At 43.1% G+C, this 12,681-nt stretch overlaps 1 protein-coding gene across 1 annotated transcript; it reads right to left on the reverse strand.

Annotated features, from left to right (window-relative positions):
- Window positions 1-451: 451 nt before the first annotated feature.
- Window positions 452-11,677, reverse strand: PKD2L1 (polycystic kidney disease 2-like 1; the record flags this gene model as incomplete). Its single annotated transcript, XM_008947044.1, has 13 exons — window positions 452-664; window positions 1,699-1,846; window positions 2,591-2,727; window positions 2,963-3,080; window positions 3,399-3,520; window positions 4,284-4,382; window positions 5,044-5,164; window positions 7,294-7,475; window positions 8,198-8,368; window positions 8,741-8,969; window positions 9,333-9,557; window positions 10,176-10,432; window positions 11,550-11,677. Coding segments are annotated over 13 exons (2,150 nt in total), but the record flags the coding sequence as incomplete, so codon positions are not given.
- Between the last annotated feature and the right edge of the window lie 1,004 nt (window positions 11,678-12,681).

Consider the following 12,681-nt stretch of genomic DNA (forward strand, 5'->3'; position numbering starts at 1 on the left):
AACTAAATTTCTCCTTTCCATCTCACACTAATTATTATATTCTGCATTGTTTAAATGATAACCACATCTTTGTCTGGCAGACTATTTTGTGCGTTAGGAACAAGTTGCAGTGTGCCTCTCTGGACACGTGTTTACAGCATGTGTTCTGAGGTCTCTACTTTTTGCAAAAGGATAGATTAAAATACTTTGTGTTGGCCTGTTCAGAGGCAGATATCTACCACATCACCTGGTTCCAAATTTCCACCTACTCCAGAGATACAGGGGGCAGAAGTTCTAGCTTTGTGACATTATACATCATTACACTGGAAAAAAGCATATCTGATTTTTCACATCACCAGCTCCTGGCAACAGTGGCATCTGTGACCATCTGTCTGGGTTATTCTAACAGTGGTGCAACAACTGACAATGACTTAGTACCATGGGAGCCAGACTGGGAGCACTGAGCTGTTCACTAGAAGCACACATCAGAGTGTGGCTGTGTTTTCTTGGGCACCTGAGACCCCAGCACACTTGACCTGGGCAAGATGGGATAGATCTCATTTTGGGAAGAGCTGCCACTCAGGTTGTTTCCTTTTGTGTGTTCTATCCCACAACACTCTGCTTCTTCTTTCCTCAGCTGGGCTAGGCTCTGGGGGAGCAGCTCTTCCTTACTGGGCTCTTCTTCCTACAAAACAGAAGAAAGAGTGACCTGAAATGTCAGCAAGCTACCAAGAAGTTTATAGCAACACCCTAGGGGAGACACAAGGTGTGGATGATACTTAAATATCTTCCCAAATTTTTCAGAAATTAGTACAAGCCTGTCTGTCTATTGAAGATCCACTGTAGTGTTTGCTGCCATACACTGACGAACGCACATTCAGGCGTAAGACAAATGAGGAGAGATTCATCCCTTTTCATCCTCTACAAGAACATTCACAGAAATGCCATGGCAAAGCAAACCTGCAAACAAACACTCAAATAAGCTTTCAGGCATGTTCACGTGAGAAGCAGGACCCCTCAAATACTCAGATGGGAAAGGAATCCCAAGACTACTCTACGAGAGAGACGTCTTTCTGACTCAGCTAGGTCACTTTGTGCTCTTTGGCTAATCTCATTATCGAAGCCTTGAAAACATGAGGTAATAACATGGCTTCCACATGCCTTGTTGTTGCCTTTGACTTTAAACCTGAAGACCCCAAATACTCTGATGGACTGGATATAGGGAGTCTTTGGTAAAAGTCACAGTTCTGCAAGGAGACGCCATGGGCAGACAGCTAACGATCATCCAATTATCATGTCTGATAAATAATCCACGGGTAAAGTGTTGTTAAGATCACAGTCCACAACACTGTCACAAGTTGCTCTTGCTGGGAAGGACAATATGATTTGGTTTTGGTTTTATCTGAAGATAAGTAGGTAGAAAACAACTGAAAACGAGTGAATTGCATCCACAGCCACAGGTATGAGCTTGGCCTCAAAGGAGCTGGAAGATGTGTTTAAAGATACCATGGCTAACTTGGGGGACATGAAAGTAGGAAGCTTTGTGTCACTTTGCTTGAACAGAAGAGGCTTGATGATACAAAATGCTGACCCCACTCAACCCATTTTGTCTTGTGTCAATGAGGATTGGAGAAGGAAAGGCCCTTTCACAGAACAGGGTTGGTCACCTGATCAACTAGCCCTGAACCTGGTTTATATGTACAGTGGAGGGCTACCAACCTTGCTAGCATTATCCAGTGGTTTGCCCAGCAGGTCTTTCCTCTTCAGCTTGTTTCTTTCCAGCACATCTAGCTTGCTCACCATTGCATCAATCTTGGAGCCAATGATGCTTATGGACTGTTCCAGCTGCAGCACACGCTGAAGGAGGCTGGGGGAGACATTGAGAGTATTTTCAAGCTTTTTCTTGTGATGAACGGTTGGATTTGTAGCAGACATCTCACAGACAATGGGCCAGACCTCAAACAGTAGTGACTACTCCACATCAGATAATTAACTCATACCCACTGAAGATGCAACTCCCTGCTGCACTGTGCTTTCATATGTAATCAGTGGTTCTGCTTAGGATGGATCCCAGCCAGTTTGCATCACAATCCAGCCACAATATAATCCCACTATTAAACATTGCACCTTCTTCTCCTCTGATATGGCCCTGTGTGGATTGCTCAGTGTTTCTCAGTAGCAGAATCAGTATCTCCTGATTGTCTGTGCTATATTTATGCCATGCTCCTCCTGCGGAAGAAACAGCCAAGTGTCGCTGTCAGAGCTGGAGGATGAAGGCCAACTAGGCTAAAATTAAAGGATTTTTACTCTCACAAGACCTTCTGTACAGGTATCAACTTCCCCTGTCCCAGTTATCTGGGCTACCTTCTGACCTAAAACATGAAAGCAAAATTCCTTTACTTAATCTTTTAAAGGAAGAAGCAAATTACATTTCAAGAACTGCCCCGGTTCTCACCTGATCTGCTCATTTACATGTGTACAAGATAAAAAGGGACAAGATCTTACTGAAATTGCTCAGCTTCACTGTAAACAGTTACACCAGGGAAGGAAGAAGTAGGGACTCAGACCCCTTATTTGCAGAGGGCTTAAACTACTAACAGCAGAAACATACACTTGGAACTCTTCTTTGGAGACCCAGCTGGCCTTATTGGTGTGGTTATTCCTTGCTTGCACATAGGTCAGATTTTCATTCAGGTTGTTGTCACCATATGATTTGCCCAAATTTTCAATCTCTGTGTTCAGAGCAACCTAGAAGATAAAGAAACTCCTGCTTAGTTGGATGCTAACTCTGTGTCAGCATCACTGTGAATAACAGGGTGCTTTACAGGAGGTGACACACTCAGCTGCTATGCAACAGACAGAGCTGGAGCTGTGTTTGAGTTGCCTGCTTAGTTTATACCACAAACCCAAAGATTACTAAGACCACTCTGGAGTGATCTCTACCAAACAGAACATTTCTTTCCTTGCCCTTTTTTTTTTTTACCCTTTTTGCCTCTAGATCATGCTTCATCTGCTGTTGCTCCTCTTCATCAAGGATGTGGTTGCCATCTTTGTCAAATCTGGAGAAGGCTGCTGTGATCTCATGGTCTGCATGGCCCAGTCTGTAAAATAGTAGAAACAGAAATCTCAAAGCACTGAATTACACTGTTAAGCTCTAACAGTGCAGCAGCATCTCTTGAAATCAGTGTATTGTTTTTTCTTGCCACTGGCAAACCTAAACATCCCAAATGAGATAATAACATAAACCTACTAAGTACAGGAGATTAAATATGTGAGGAAAGACTATAACTATTTTTTAGGCCTCACACTGCCCAGATAGGAGTTAACTGCCCTCCCAGTCTTGAAAACCAGAGGATGCAAATTAGCTGTATTACCAAAAGAAAGGGCTAAGGAGGCATCCCTCAGGCTGACTCACTTACTCCTTCAAGCTGTTCTTGAAGTCTTCAAAATCTATTTTTTTTGTTCCATTCTGCAGTGCTTTCTGCACATCAGAAATCTGCTCCTTCTTCAGCTTCAGCTTCATGAGTGTCCGGTTGTAGCTCTGGTACCAAAGGTGCAAATGGACATGGAATCATGCAGGCAGAGCAATGAAGAACAGGGCAGAGCAGACAATGAAATATGGGTGAGCAGATGCTAAGTAATAAAGGGAAATTTTAAGCTTTCCAGAAGCAAAAATAATAAGCCAAATTTCTAAACTAGGATCACACCTTCAAAGGGACACCAACATGGTAGTGAGGGCCTCAATGGTAAAGTTTGTCCTCTGCTTTTTTCTGGCCAGCTCTCCCTTTATCTGATCTCCCAGTCATCAGTTTTTTAAGATAATGCTTCTTGTACAATTCTTTGCAGAATATTGGTCCCACAGCACAAAGAGGTGTGACCTTCCAAGATATTTTCTGGAATTTGCCCATGGGAAATCCAGATGTAATCCACTAGATTTGTACCATTTTAACATCCTCAGCTTAGCAAAATAGGACCTGCCATTTCAGTGATCAAAGTACACACTATAAAGGACTGAAATAGCTTTGTCTAGAGACTATCCTTGGAATAAAAGTTTCTCAGAAACTTTATCAGCATATCCAAGTAACAGTATTCCCCCAAGCTCTGCCGTCTCATCTTCCCATTGTCAAAGGTTCTGGGAGCTTGATTTATCCAGAAGGGAGCTATGACTCCTGTGTGCACTGAGAAAACATATCTGGAATTGGCAAATGCCTGTTTCTCTCTAGTAAGTTCCATGTAGGTCAGGAACTTCCAGAAAATGTTTCAGAATTTAGCTAGAAAGTAGCACAGCTTTCACTATTCTTCACCTGCTTCAAGATGTCCGAGAGCTGCAGCTCATCCTTCTGGCTTGAAAGCTCCTCCTTGACTTCTGAGTAGGTGTCATTGATAATGGCCAGGAACATGTTCTGGAAAAAGGGGAAGAAGAGAGATGAATAAACGTGTTCCAGTAGCTGAAGCAGCAAGCGACAGGCACAGATGTGCAGGGCTTAGTTAAACAAGGAGCTGTTTCCATGTGGGGTATCCTCAGGGCAAATTAAAGCAAGTGGAGGGAAGGCCCACTTCAGCCACACAGGGCTTTCTCACTGGGAAGGAGGTCCTTCCAATTAAAGCAGTGGATGAAAGTACATTTGCTCCCAGCTTGTCCTGCAAGGTCTTGGGTTACATCTGGATTTCTGGCACTGGATGTTTAACCTGGTCATTACAACCATCCTACTGCATCCTTTGCTTAGGAAGCCAGAGACTTGTCCCCCATGCTTTCCTCACTTTCCTCACAGAACATCTGAAATGATCCCTTGAATTCAGCTGCTGCATCAGTAGTATTCCAAATCAGGTTTAGACTTCACCCTAAAGAATGTGACTAGGGCCCTCAATCACCCCAATGATCAAATCCCCAATTGCAACGATGTGTTCTTTGTCTGCTTTGGTCTGTTTGCACTGCCAAGCTTTCCTAACAGACACTTCCTTCCTCTCTCAGCATTTGCACTGCATCTAACTCGGGGATTATCAGGAGGGCTGTCTCAAACACACTACTGTTGATACAAGGACAAAGAGGGGGTTTGTGCTTACCAGGAGCACAAAGAAAACAAAGAACACATAGGTGACGAAATATATAGGTCCAAGGACCCTGTTGGCATTGTCAATGGAATTGTAGTCAAAATCACCAAGAATGATCCGAAACTGGGTGAAGCTGGAGGAGAGAAAGAGCACAAGGTCACACAAAGACACATATGTTTATCCTACATCCTCTAAACCCTAAATCTGCCTGTAGCCCAGGTGGCTACAGGCACAGGCCAGAGCAGGGTCTAAGTCACTCAGTCTGACTGGTGAGAAATAGTCGTAGCATTTCAGGGATGAAGTGAGTTGATCTGGTTAGAGCAAGAGCTGTCAGGAAAGTAAAAGGTGGTTTCCATACAAATTTTTCATCCAAAGTGTGTTTTGGTCTCCACAGGAGTTAAAACCAAAACAAAACCAACCTGACCTTTCCCTTATAAAGGCATTTGAATCATTGAAGCCTTCTCTTGCAAGAGAGTTCATAAGACTATGGAAAGGCTGTTAGCACTGCACAGTGCTCTTCAACCTTTTGCAATTCATAGCCTTTATAATAAAGCAGGTTTAAGTCTATTGATCAGAATTTTGGTTACCTCTGATATCTCGTGTAGACCCCTTAAAGACAGCACCTGGATGTCAGAGGTCTTTGGAACACAGGCTGAAAACCAATACTGTATTAGGTACTTTCCTTCACATCCCACATTGCTTGGGCAGGCCCATGGCCTGAAGGGTGTGTGAGATTGGGTATTTTAACTCACTTCCCCAACACTACCCTGTGTTTGTGCTCATCCCCCCACTGGTCACCCCCCAGCTCAGGTAGCTTGGTACATTAGCTGTGGGACTTCTCTGGAAATGACTAGTGATATAACCCTTGTAAAAAAGTATCCTCCAATTTAAAAAATGCATGAAAAACAAAAGACAGAGAGAAAGACACAGACTGTGAAGTGATGTGCAGGGAAAAGGACCTTGAGAGCTTGAAGCCTGGAAATCCTGTCTGAGAAATGCAAAGCTCCATTTCAGATTCCTTGCCTGTGGACTGTTTAGGGACGTGGGAATGTTTTTTACATCTGATGAAGTGGAATATGGCATTGCATTCTGTTCTTTTCATTAAAGTGTCTCAATTCAGTGATGCTAAAATATCTCCTTCTGGTAAAATAATATTTTTATCTCTTTTGCTTTGAAAATGTCTACTTAATCTTATTTAGACTATTTATTATACAGCGTATTTTAGAAGACTTCATGATGAATATAGGGCTACCAATTTTCAGAAATTAAGTGGAGCTACTATCTTTATCAAAACCAGATATATTTGTAAATAATATAAAAATGAAGTTTCTGACTTTTTGTTTTCAATGTTTAAGGTTATCATCTTGATAGGATAAATTTATTACTCCTGCTTTCCCTGTGAAATCACTATGCCAAAAATGAGTATTCCTTCCAAATCTTTGTATGATCTAAAGTGCAATATCTGATGAAAACCAGAAAAGTTCTCATACAGCTATTTTACAGACACTGAAACAATATGATCATTACTGTATATTTGGAAGCCAGAGAATTTCAAAACTCTGTCTGACCCTCTTCCTTATTCAAAGAAACACAAACAACAAACCCCAACTTTCTGAGCCTACCTCAAAACACTTGTTTTGATCTATTTAGTTATTAGCACCAGAATTACAGAGAAGTTTAACCTAACTAGGCCAAAAGCCATATTCTGGTGTATAAAGCCACAAATTTGCCAAGGTTTTAGTGACAGTCAGGCAGCACCATTCTCCTACCTTTATGACCCACAGCAGGTGAGAAAGTGACAGAAGGCATTGCAGAATAGAAACTAAATCATCAAAAGAGCCACAATGCTTTTCTGCAGAGACATGAAACCACTCTGCATGTTGAGTACCCTTGGCCTGCCTAACAACTCCACACCAAGGAACAGCTGCCTAGGCTTCAGCAAACTGAAGCTTCTCACTAAATGCTCCCGTGCAAAGGCTGGGATTTCCATTGAATTTTAGGGCTGCAAGGAGTCTTAAAGTGTGGTAGGATCAGCTACTCACATCCCTACTGACAAACACCAGAAATCTGTAACCCTCAATTTTCTCAGAGCTGGAGGACTATGAGCAACTTATTAACAATGGTTAATAATGGCAGCTTTGTTGGCATGAGATACAACAGTTATCTGATTGACATCCAGATTTGCAGTGGGGGAGAGGCTGGAAAGCAGTTCAAATTATTTTTATGAAATGATGGAAACATGGTTCTGATATCTACACTTACATGCATTTGACAAAGGTACTGAAGTTCTCTACTTGTGTCCCAAAAAGAAGGTAACCCAGCTGGGCATAGGCAAAGAAGACAATGAAGAACATAATGGCAAACCCCAGGATGTCCTTGGCACAACGTGCCAGCGTGGAGGAGAGCTGTGTCATTGTTTTGTTAAAGCTAATATACTTGAATATCTGCAGGAAGAAAGAACAGAGACAACGTTAGGCCAAACCATCAGCTAGGTCAGTCTCTCTTACATATGCACATGCTTACTAAGACAAGAAGATCACTATAGTACCAAAGCACTGAGAAGACAGCCAGGCTAGGGCAATGGTGACATAGTGTTCAGGATATTTGTCCCACGTGTGCCACCATCCTCTTGTGGGATCATAAACATATCACTTTGTTTCCTGAGTCAAAGGAAAATATAAAGACTGACTACCATACGGTCAAATGTCTTGAGGCTAATGAGAAGCCCCAAGTACAGTGTGGCTTTCCATCATGCCAAGATGCTTTGTTTGAAATGCAAAGTCCATGCCAACAGATGAGTCATTTCTAGTTGCTGGGTGGCCATCATGAGTGGAAAACATGGTATACCAGATTATCCTCTAAAATAGTAAAATAGTGCAGGATGGACAAAGTTACGTATGTACTCTGCATTTTCTGAAACCACTTTTACACTACAGTGTCTGAGCTCATCTCCCTGTTCACTATGACCAGATAACTAGCCTCAGAATGCAAGGTGAAAAGTTGTCTGGATTTACTGCAAAACAGAGCGTGTAGCTTTGAGGAAAATCCTCTGTTATACAGCTGTTACCCTCATGCACTCAGAGAGATGGAGGAATGAACCCACAAGCTATCTAGAGGAAGAGGTCTGAGACTGGAGGCCTGACACCTCCCAGAGCCCATACAATACCTTGATCCAGGCAAAGAATAAGTTGACTGCATTCATATTATTATACTGTGTCTGCCAGAATGCCAGGAACTCGAAGTCTGCATAGGTGTCGGGGTGTTTCAGCAGCTCTCCCAACAGCCTGTTCACCTCAATGGTGCGAAAGATGTGAAACCCAATAGCAATGATGGAGAGCTAGGAAGAGGAAGAGGAAGAGTCTGTAGTGATCGCTGTACCTATGCTTTCCACAGAAACTAAAGTGTCACAGAATTCTTTGGTAAGACACTTCACAGCTGCAGTTTGCTGGTGGGAGCTGGAAATGAGGTCTTAATGCACTGAGTGATGCCCTGACTTCACAGCCTCTCAGGCAACTCCAAGAAAAGAATTTTGTCCTAACAGCTGATAGAAGATAATATGTTAATTTACTCTGCTCATTCAGTTTGCTATTAGAGCAAAACACATGCCAGTTTTTCTCTAGACCAGTTTCCCCATTCCTTTCTTTATTTTGCCTCTTACATCTTTCTGTCATTGCCCTCCGAAAAAACAGAAGCATGCAAAGATCCTCACCAGAATGACAACCACATCCAGGATGTTCCAGATGCTGGTGAAGTACTGAAGCTTGTGGATACGCAGCTCCAAGATCTCCTCCACCACATAGTAGAAGATGAAGACACAGAAGACAATTTCACAGGCAACAATGAAGAAGTCCCATGGGCTGACATAGCGTATAAGCTTGACTGTCCGGATTTGCCAGGAGGGAATGGCACCACCAGTGGCTGGAAACTCAACCACTAACCTGGAACGGGACAAGAAAACTGTGATAATTACAAATGGTGATGAAGGCACTCAGATAATTTTGAAATGTATCAAACCTGAGCGTGAGCTATTCACCAAACCATGAGTGGAATTGCTGTTCATGTGTTTATGCAGCCTTATCTCTGCTGCTTCACTGCCTGTGATGGGAAGGGGTGAAAGGTAAAGAGAAGTGTGACTGCTTATGCCAGGAAGACTAAGTCTTCTTACTAATCCATATGATATCTACTGACACCACTCAGTCCTACCCCCTTGGTGGACCATGTTAAAGTATTTGCATTTTGAGAAACTGTGGCATTGTGGAAGAAGCAAGAGGCAGAAGAATTTTCAGTGGGATTCAGCTTACCTCAGAACACAGAACAGATTGATGTTTGCATTATACACAGAGAAATCAATGAAGACAACTCGTGTCCCCCGATCCAACCACAGTTTCTCCTTCAAGACTTGCAGGGCTTCAGCACTCTCTTCTCTGGTCAGTTTGAGATCTATGTAGTATCCTCCCCCACTGTAACTGGTTAGTCTTCCCCAGTGAGAGGAGCCACTCAGCTCCTCCTCAGAATGGTACCTCCACCTGCAACAGACAAGCTGTAAGCAAAGGCATCACCACTCTGGCTTGGATATGACTTTGTAGCTAGGAGAAATTAGACTGTAACTTCAAGGTACAGAGCAGTTTTTAATTAAAGAGCTGGCACTTCATTGCTTAGAGCACACTTGCACCCATATTTCCTTATGAACAACAGCTTCTTGTTCTCAGATCAAGACTTCTGCAGCAAGCAGAGTTATTAAACTGCAGTTACCTCACATTATTAGAGAGAAATAGATTTTCAAGATTAAAGAGATGTACTCCTTTCTCTCTGGCTCCTGAAATCCAGGAGGGAAGCAGATAGCATCATCAGTTTGATAGATCTGGTGCCAAAGGTCTCTATTTATTCTCACCCTCTTAAAAACAGGCAACACAAATTTCCATTGGATTTTTCATGGCTTTCCCAACAGGTCTCAGTCTGCCAATCATTCTGCTGGTTTTTTCCTCAAACAGACCCCTGACTTTATTGATGCCTCTGACTGCAAGGGGAATTCAGGCCTTATGCAAGAAACTCAACCCTGGCATCCTGCAGCTCAGCAGAGGTTATTTTAACTAGAAGAGACTAATTTGGATTTTCTAATTCTGACCAGCAGAGGATGTACTTACGCTGTTCCATTGATGAGCCCAAAGGAGACCCTTTCTTCCTTGTCTTCTGAGTATACATCATAGCAGCCTGAGATTTCCTCCTTGAAGTCATCATGGACCACACAGGAATTGTTCTTCACCTTCAGCTGTCGGATGCGTGGGACACCCAGCAGCAGGTTCTCATAGTAGATGTATGACTGGGTGCTGTGTGCTGCTAGGGACTCGTTGTTATACCACTTTGTCCAGTAGAGATTATCCAGAAGGGGGCCTTGTGCATACTGCAAAAGAGGGAGAGGAGAACAACTTCATAGCCTACACAGCAGAGGAATTTTCTTAGCCTGGGCTTGAGGTCATAATACCTAACCCATCCACCTCTACTCTCCAAGATGGAAAGCAGTAGAAGCTTATGTTGGATGTGTGCTAAGGAGGGGCAAGACCAGGGCTGGTTGTAGAAGAGGCATACTGGGCAGCAGGGTCACTGTTGGCTCCTCACAGGCCTGTAATACCATTTGTGCTGCACCTTGTTGGGCTAATGAAGAGACAAGATAACTACAAGTGTCTTTGCCCCTTCCACTTCAGTGAGCACAAGTCTCAAGGAATTGCCTTGGTACAAGGTGCAAAAGATGAAAAGGGTGTGTGCTAGTGCCCTGGAAACAGTGTAGGAAAACCAGTAGTGCCATAGTTCACCATACATCAGGAATACAACAGAAAAAGACAAAGCTCACTGACAAACCATTTCTGGCTGTCAGAGATAAGTGGTTGCAATAGCTCAACAGCATTCGCTGCCTTCAGTTCTTTGATAGAAACGTATTAGACCCCAGACACCTTTCCCCCCCTCCTTATTCTCTTTGATAAAAGTCAGTGCAAATTTTAATCCAGCTTCTTCATAAAAAAAAAAATATCTATCAATCAGACCACCCCAGGCATGAATTAGAGCCAGGTTAAGTTTGCCATTCCCACAGTTTCCCATGCAAATGGACATAGGCCCATTGCTAAGGAACCTTCAAGAAGACTGTAAGTGTCAAAGCCATTTCTACCATAAGGAAACCTGGAGCAAATCACTTAGCCTCTCTGGGCCAGTACTCCCTATCTGTGCAATGAGCATCATAGCACAGCAATTTCTTTTTGTTATGTCCCTCCTGCTTAGCTGTCGAGTTACTGGGGAGCAGACTCTCCTAGGCACACACACTGCTTGGCCTAGCTGGTGTTCTGGATGCAGAGCTCAGAGGGGTGAATTGGCTTTTAAATCAGTGGGTATTCAGCACACAAATGAATTTGTAACAACTGCTAGTACCATGGCAGCAAAAGGCCTTGCTGAAATCACTAGGTAGCACATTCAGAGCAAACTGAGTATGCCAGCCCAGATGAGATTTCCAGGGCCAGGTTTGTACTCACCACCCAGAAGTCAGCCATGCTGCCAATGGACTGGAAGGAGACACGGCTGTCTGAAGAGGTCTGCAGGAAGAGCTCAGACATCACTCTGGTGTAGTAATAGGCATTGGAACTTGTCATTCCATATGTCACTAAAAAAAAGAGACAAGAGCAGGGTCATCCCTTATACCTGAATATTGGAGCCTGATATAAATTCATATATTCACTTTTTGTGCAGCTTATACAGTCACAGGTAATCTGAGCAAAGCACAAGAGAAGAAATCTTGGGAACTCTAGTTCTGTCACTTTCTGCTTTATTAGGGATTTACAAACCTATCTGTTGCATGTTCCAGAATTCAAACTGTCAGATTGGCAGACTACAAAAGTTTAGAAGGCAGAGAAGACGAGTGGATGATGTAACTGAACATCCTGGGTAACTTTTTTTGTCCTTAGGCAAAATTTCTGACAGAAATTTTCTTTCTCAGAACCAGGTCCATGATCCATGTTTTGAAGTTATGATGTGTAGCCATGAAGGGATAGAGACCATGCAATTTTCCCAACTGGAAAGCTTCAGGTAAATTCTCATCTACTAAGAAACCTTAAACAGGAACAGGCTCTTAACTTCCACAAACATGTTTTTTCACCTCTCCAGTGCTCCTTCCTGATGAAAAACATCCATCATGGTCATCACTAGGAACATATCCTACTCTTGAAAGGGCACCATGGCAATAGAGCAGCTGACATTCAAGGACACCCTTGACCACATGCTTCTGGATGAGTCAGTGTGTGACCACAAATACGCCTGTGTATGTGTCTTGGTTCTTTTGGAAGAGTGACTGAAGCACTGCCTTCCTGGGCCAGTGTGATAACAAGTCAGGTTGGTATTATCTGTCTATCTCTTCTGCCATAGGGTCCCTGAAATATAATCCTCTTCCCTGTCCCATGCCACAGGTGCTCATTTCTGATAATGAATGAACCTTCCCAAAAAAACAAACAGCCATTGTTCTACCCAAACAAAGTCCATTAGCATTCAGTACAGGGATAAATTAAATCCATCCTGGAGCAACAGTGTGAGCTGCCATCTGCTTTATCACCTCAGTCACTCCTGCAGTCTGAGAGGGGAAAATCTCTCTGAACCCTGTGTCTTTGATCCCAG

Source organism: Merops nubicus, unplaced genomic scaffold (genome assembly GCF_000691845.1).
Source record: "Merops nubicus isolate BGI_N331 unplaced genomic scaffold, ASM69184v1 scaffold25610, whole genome shotgun sequence".
NCBI lineage: Eukaryota > Metazoa > Chordata > Aves > Coraciiformes > Meropidae > Merops > Merops nubicus.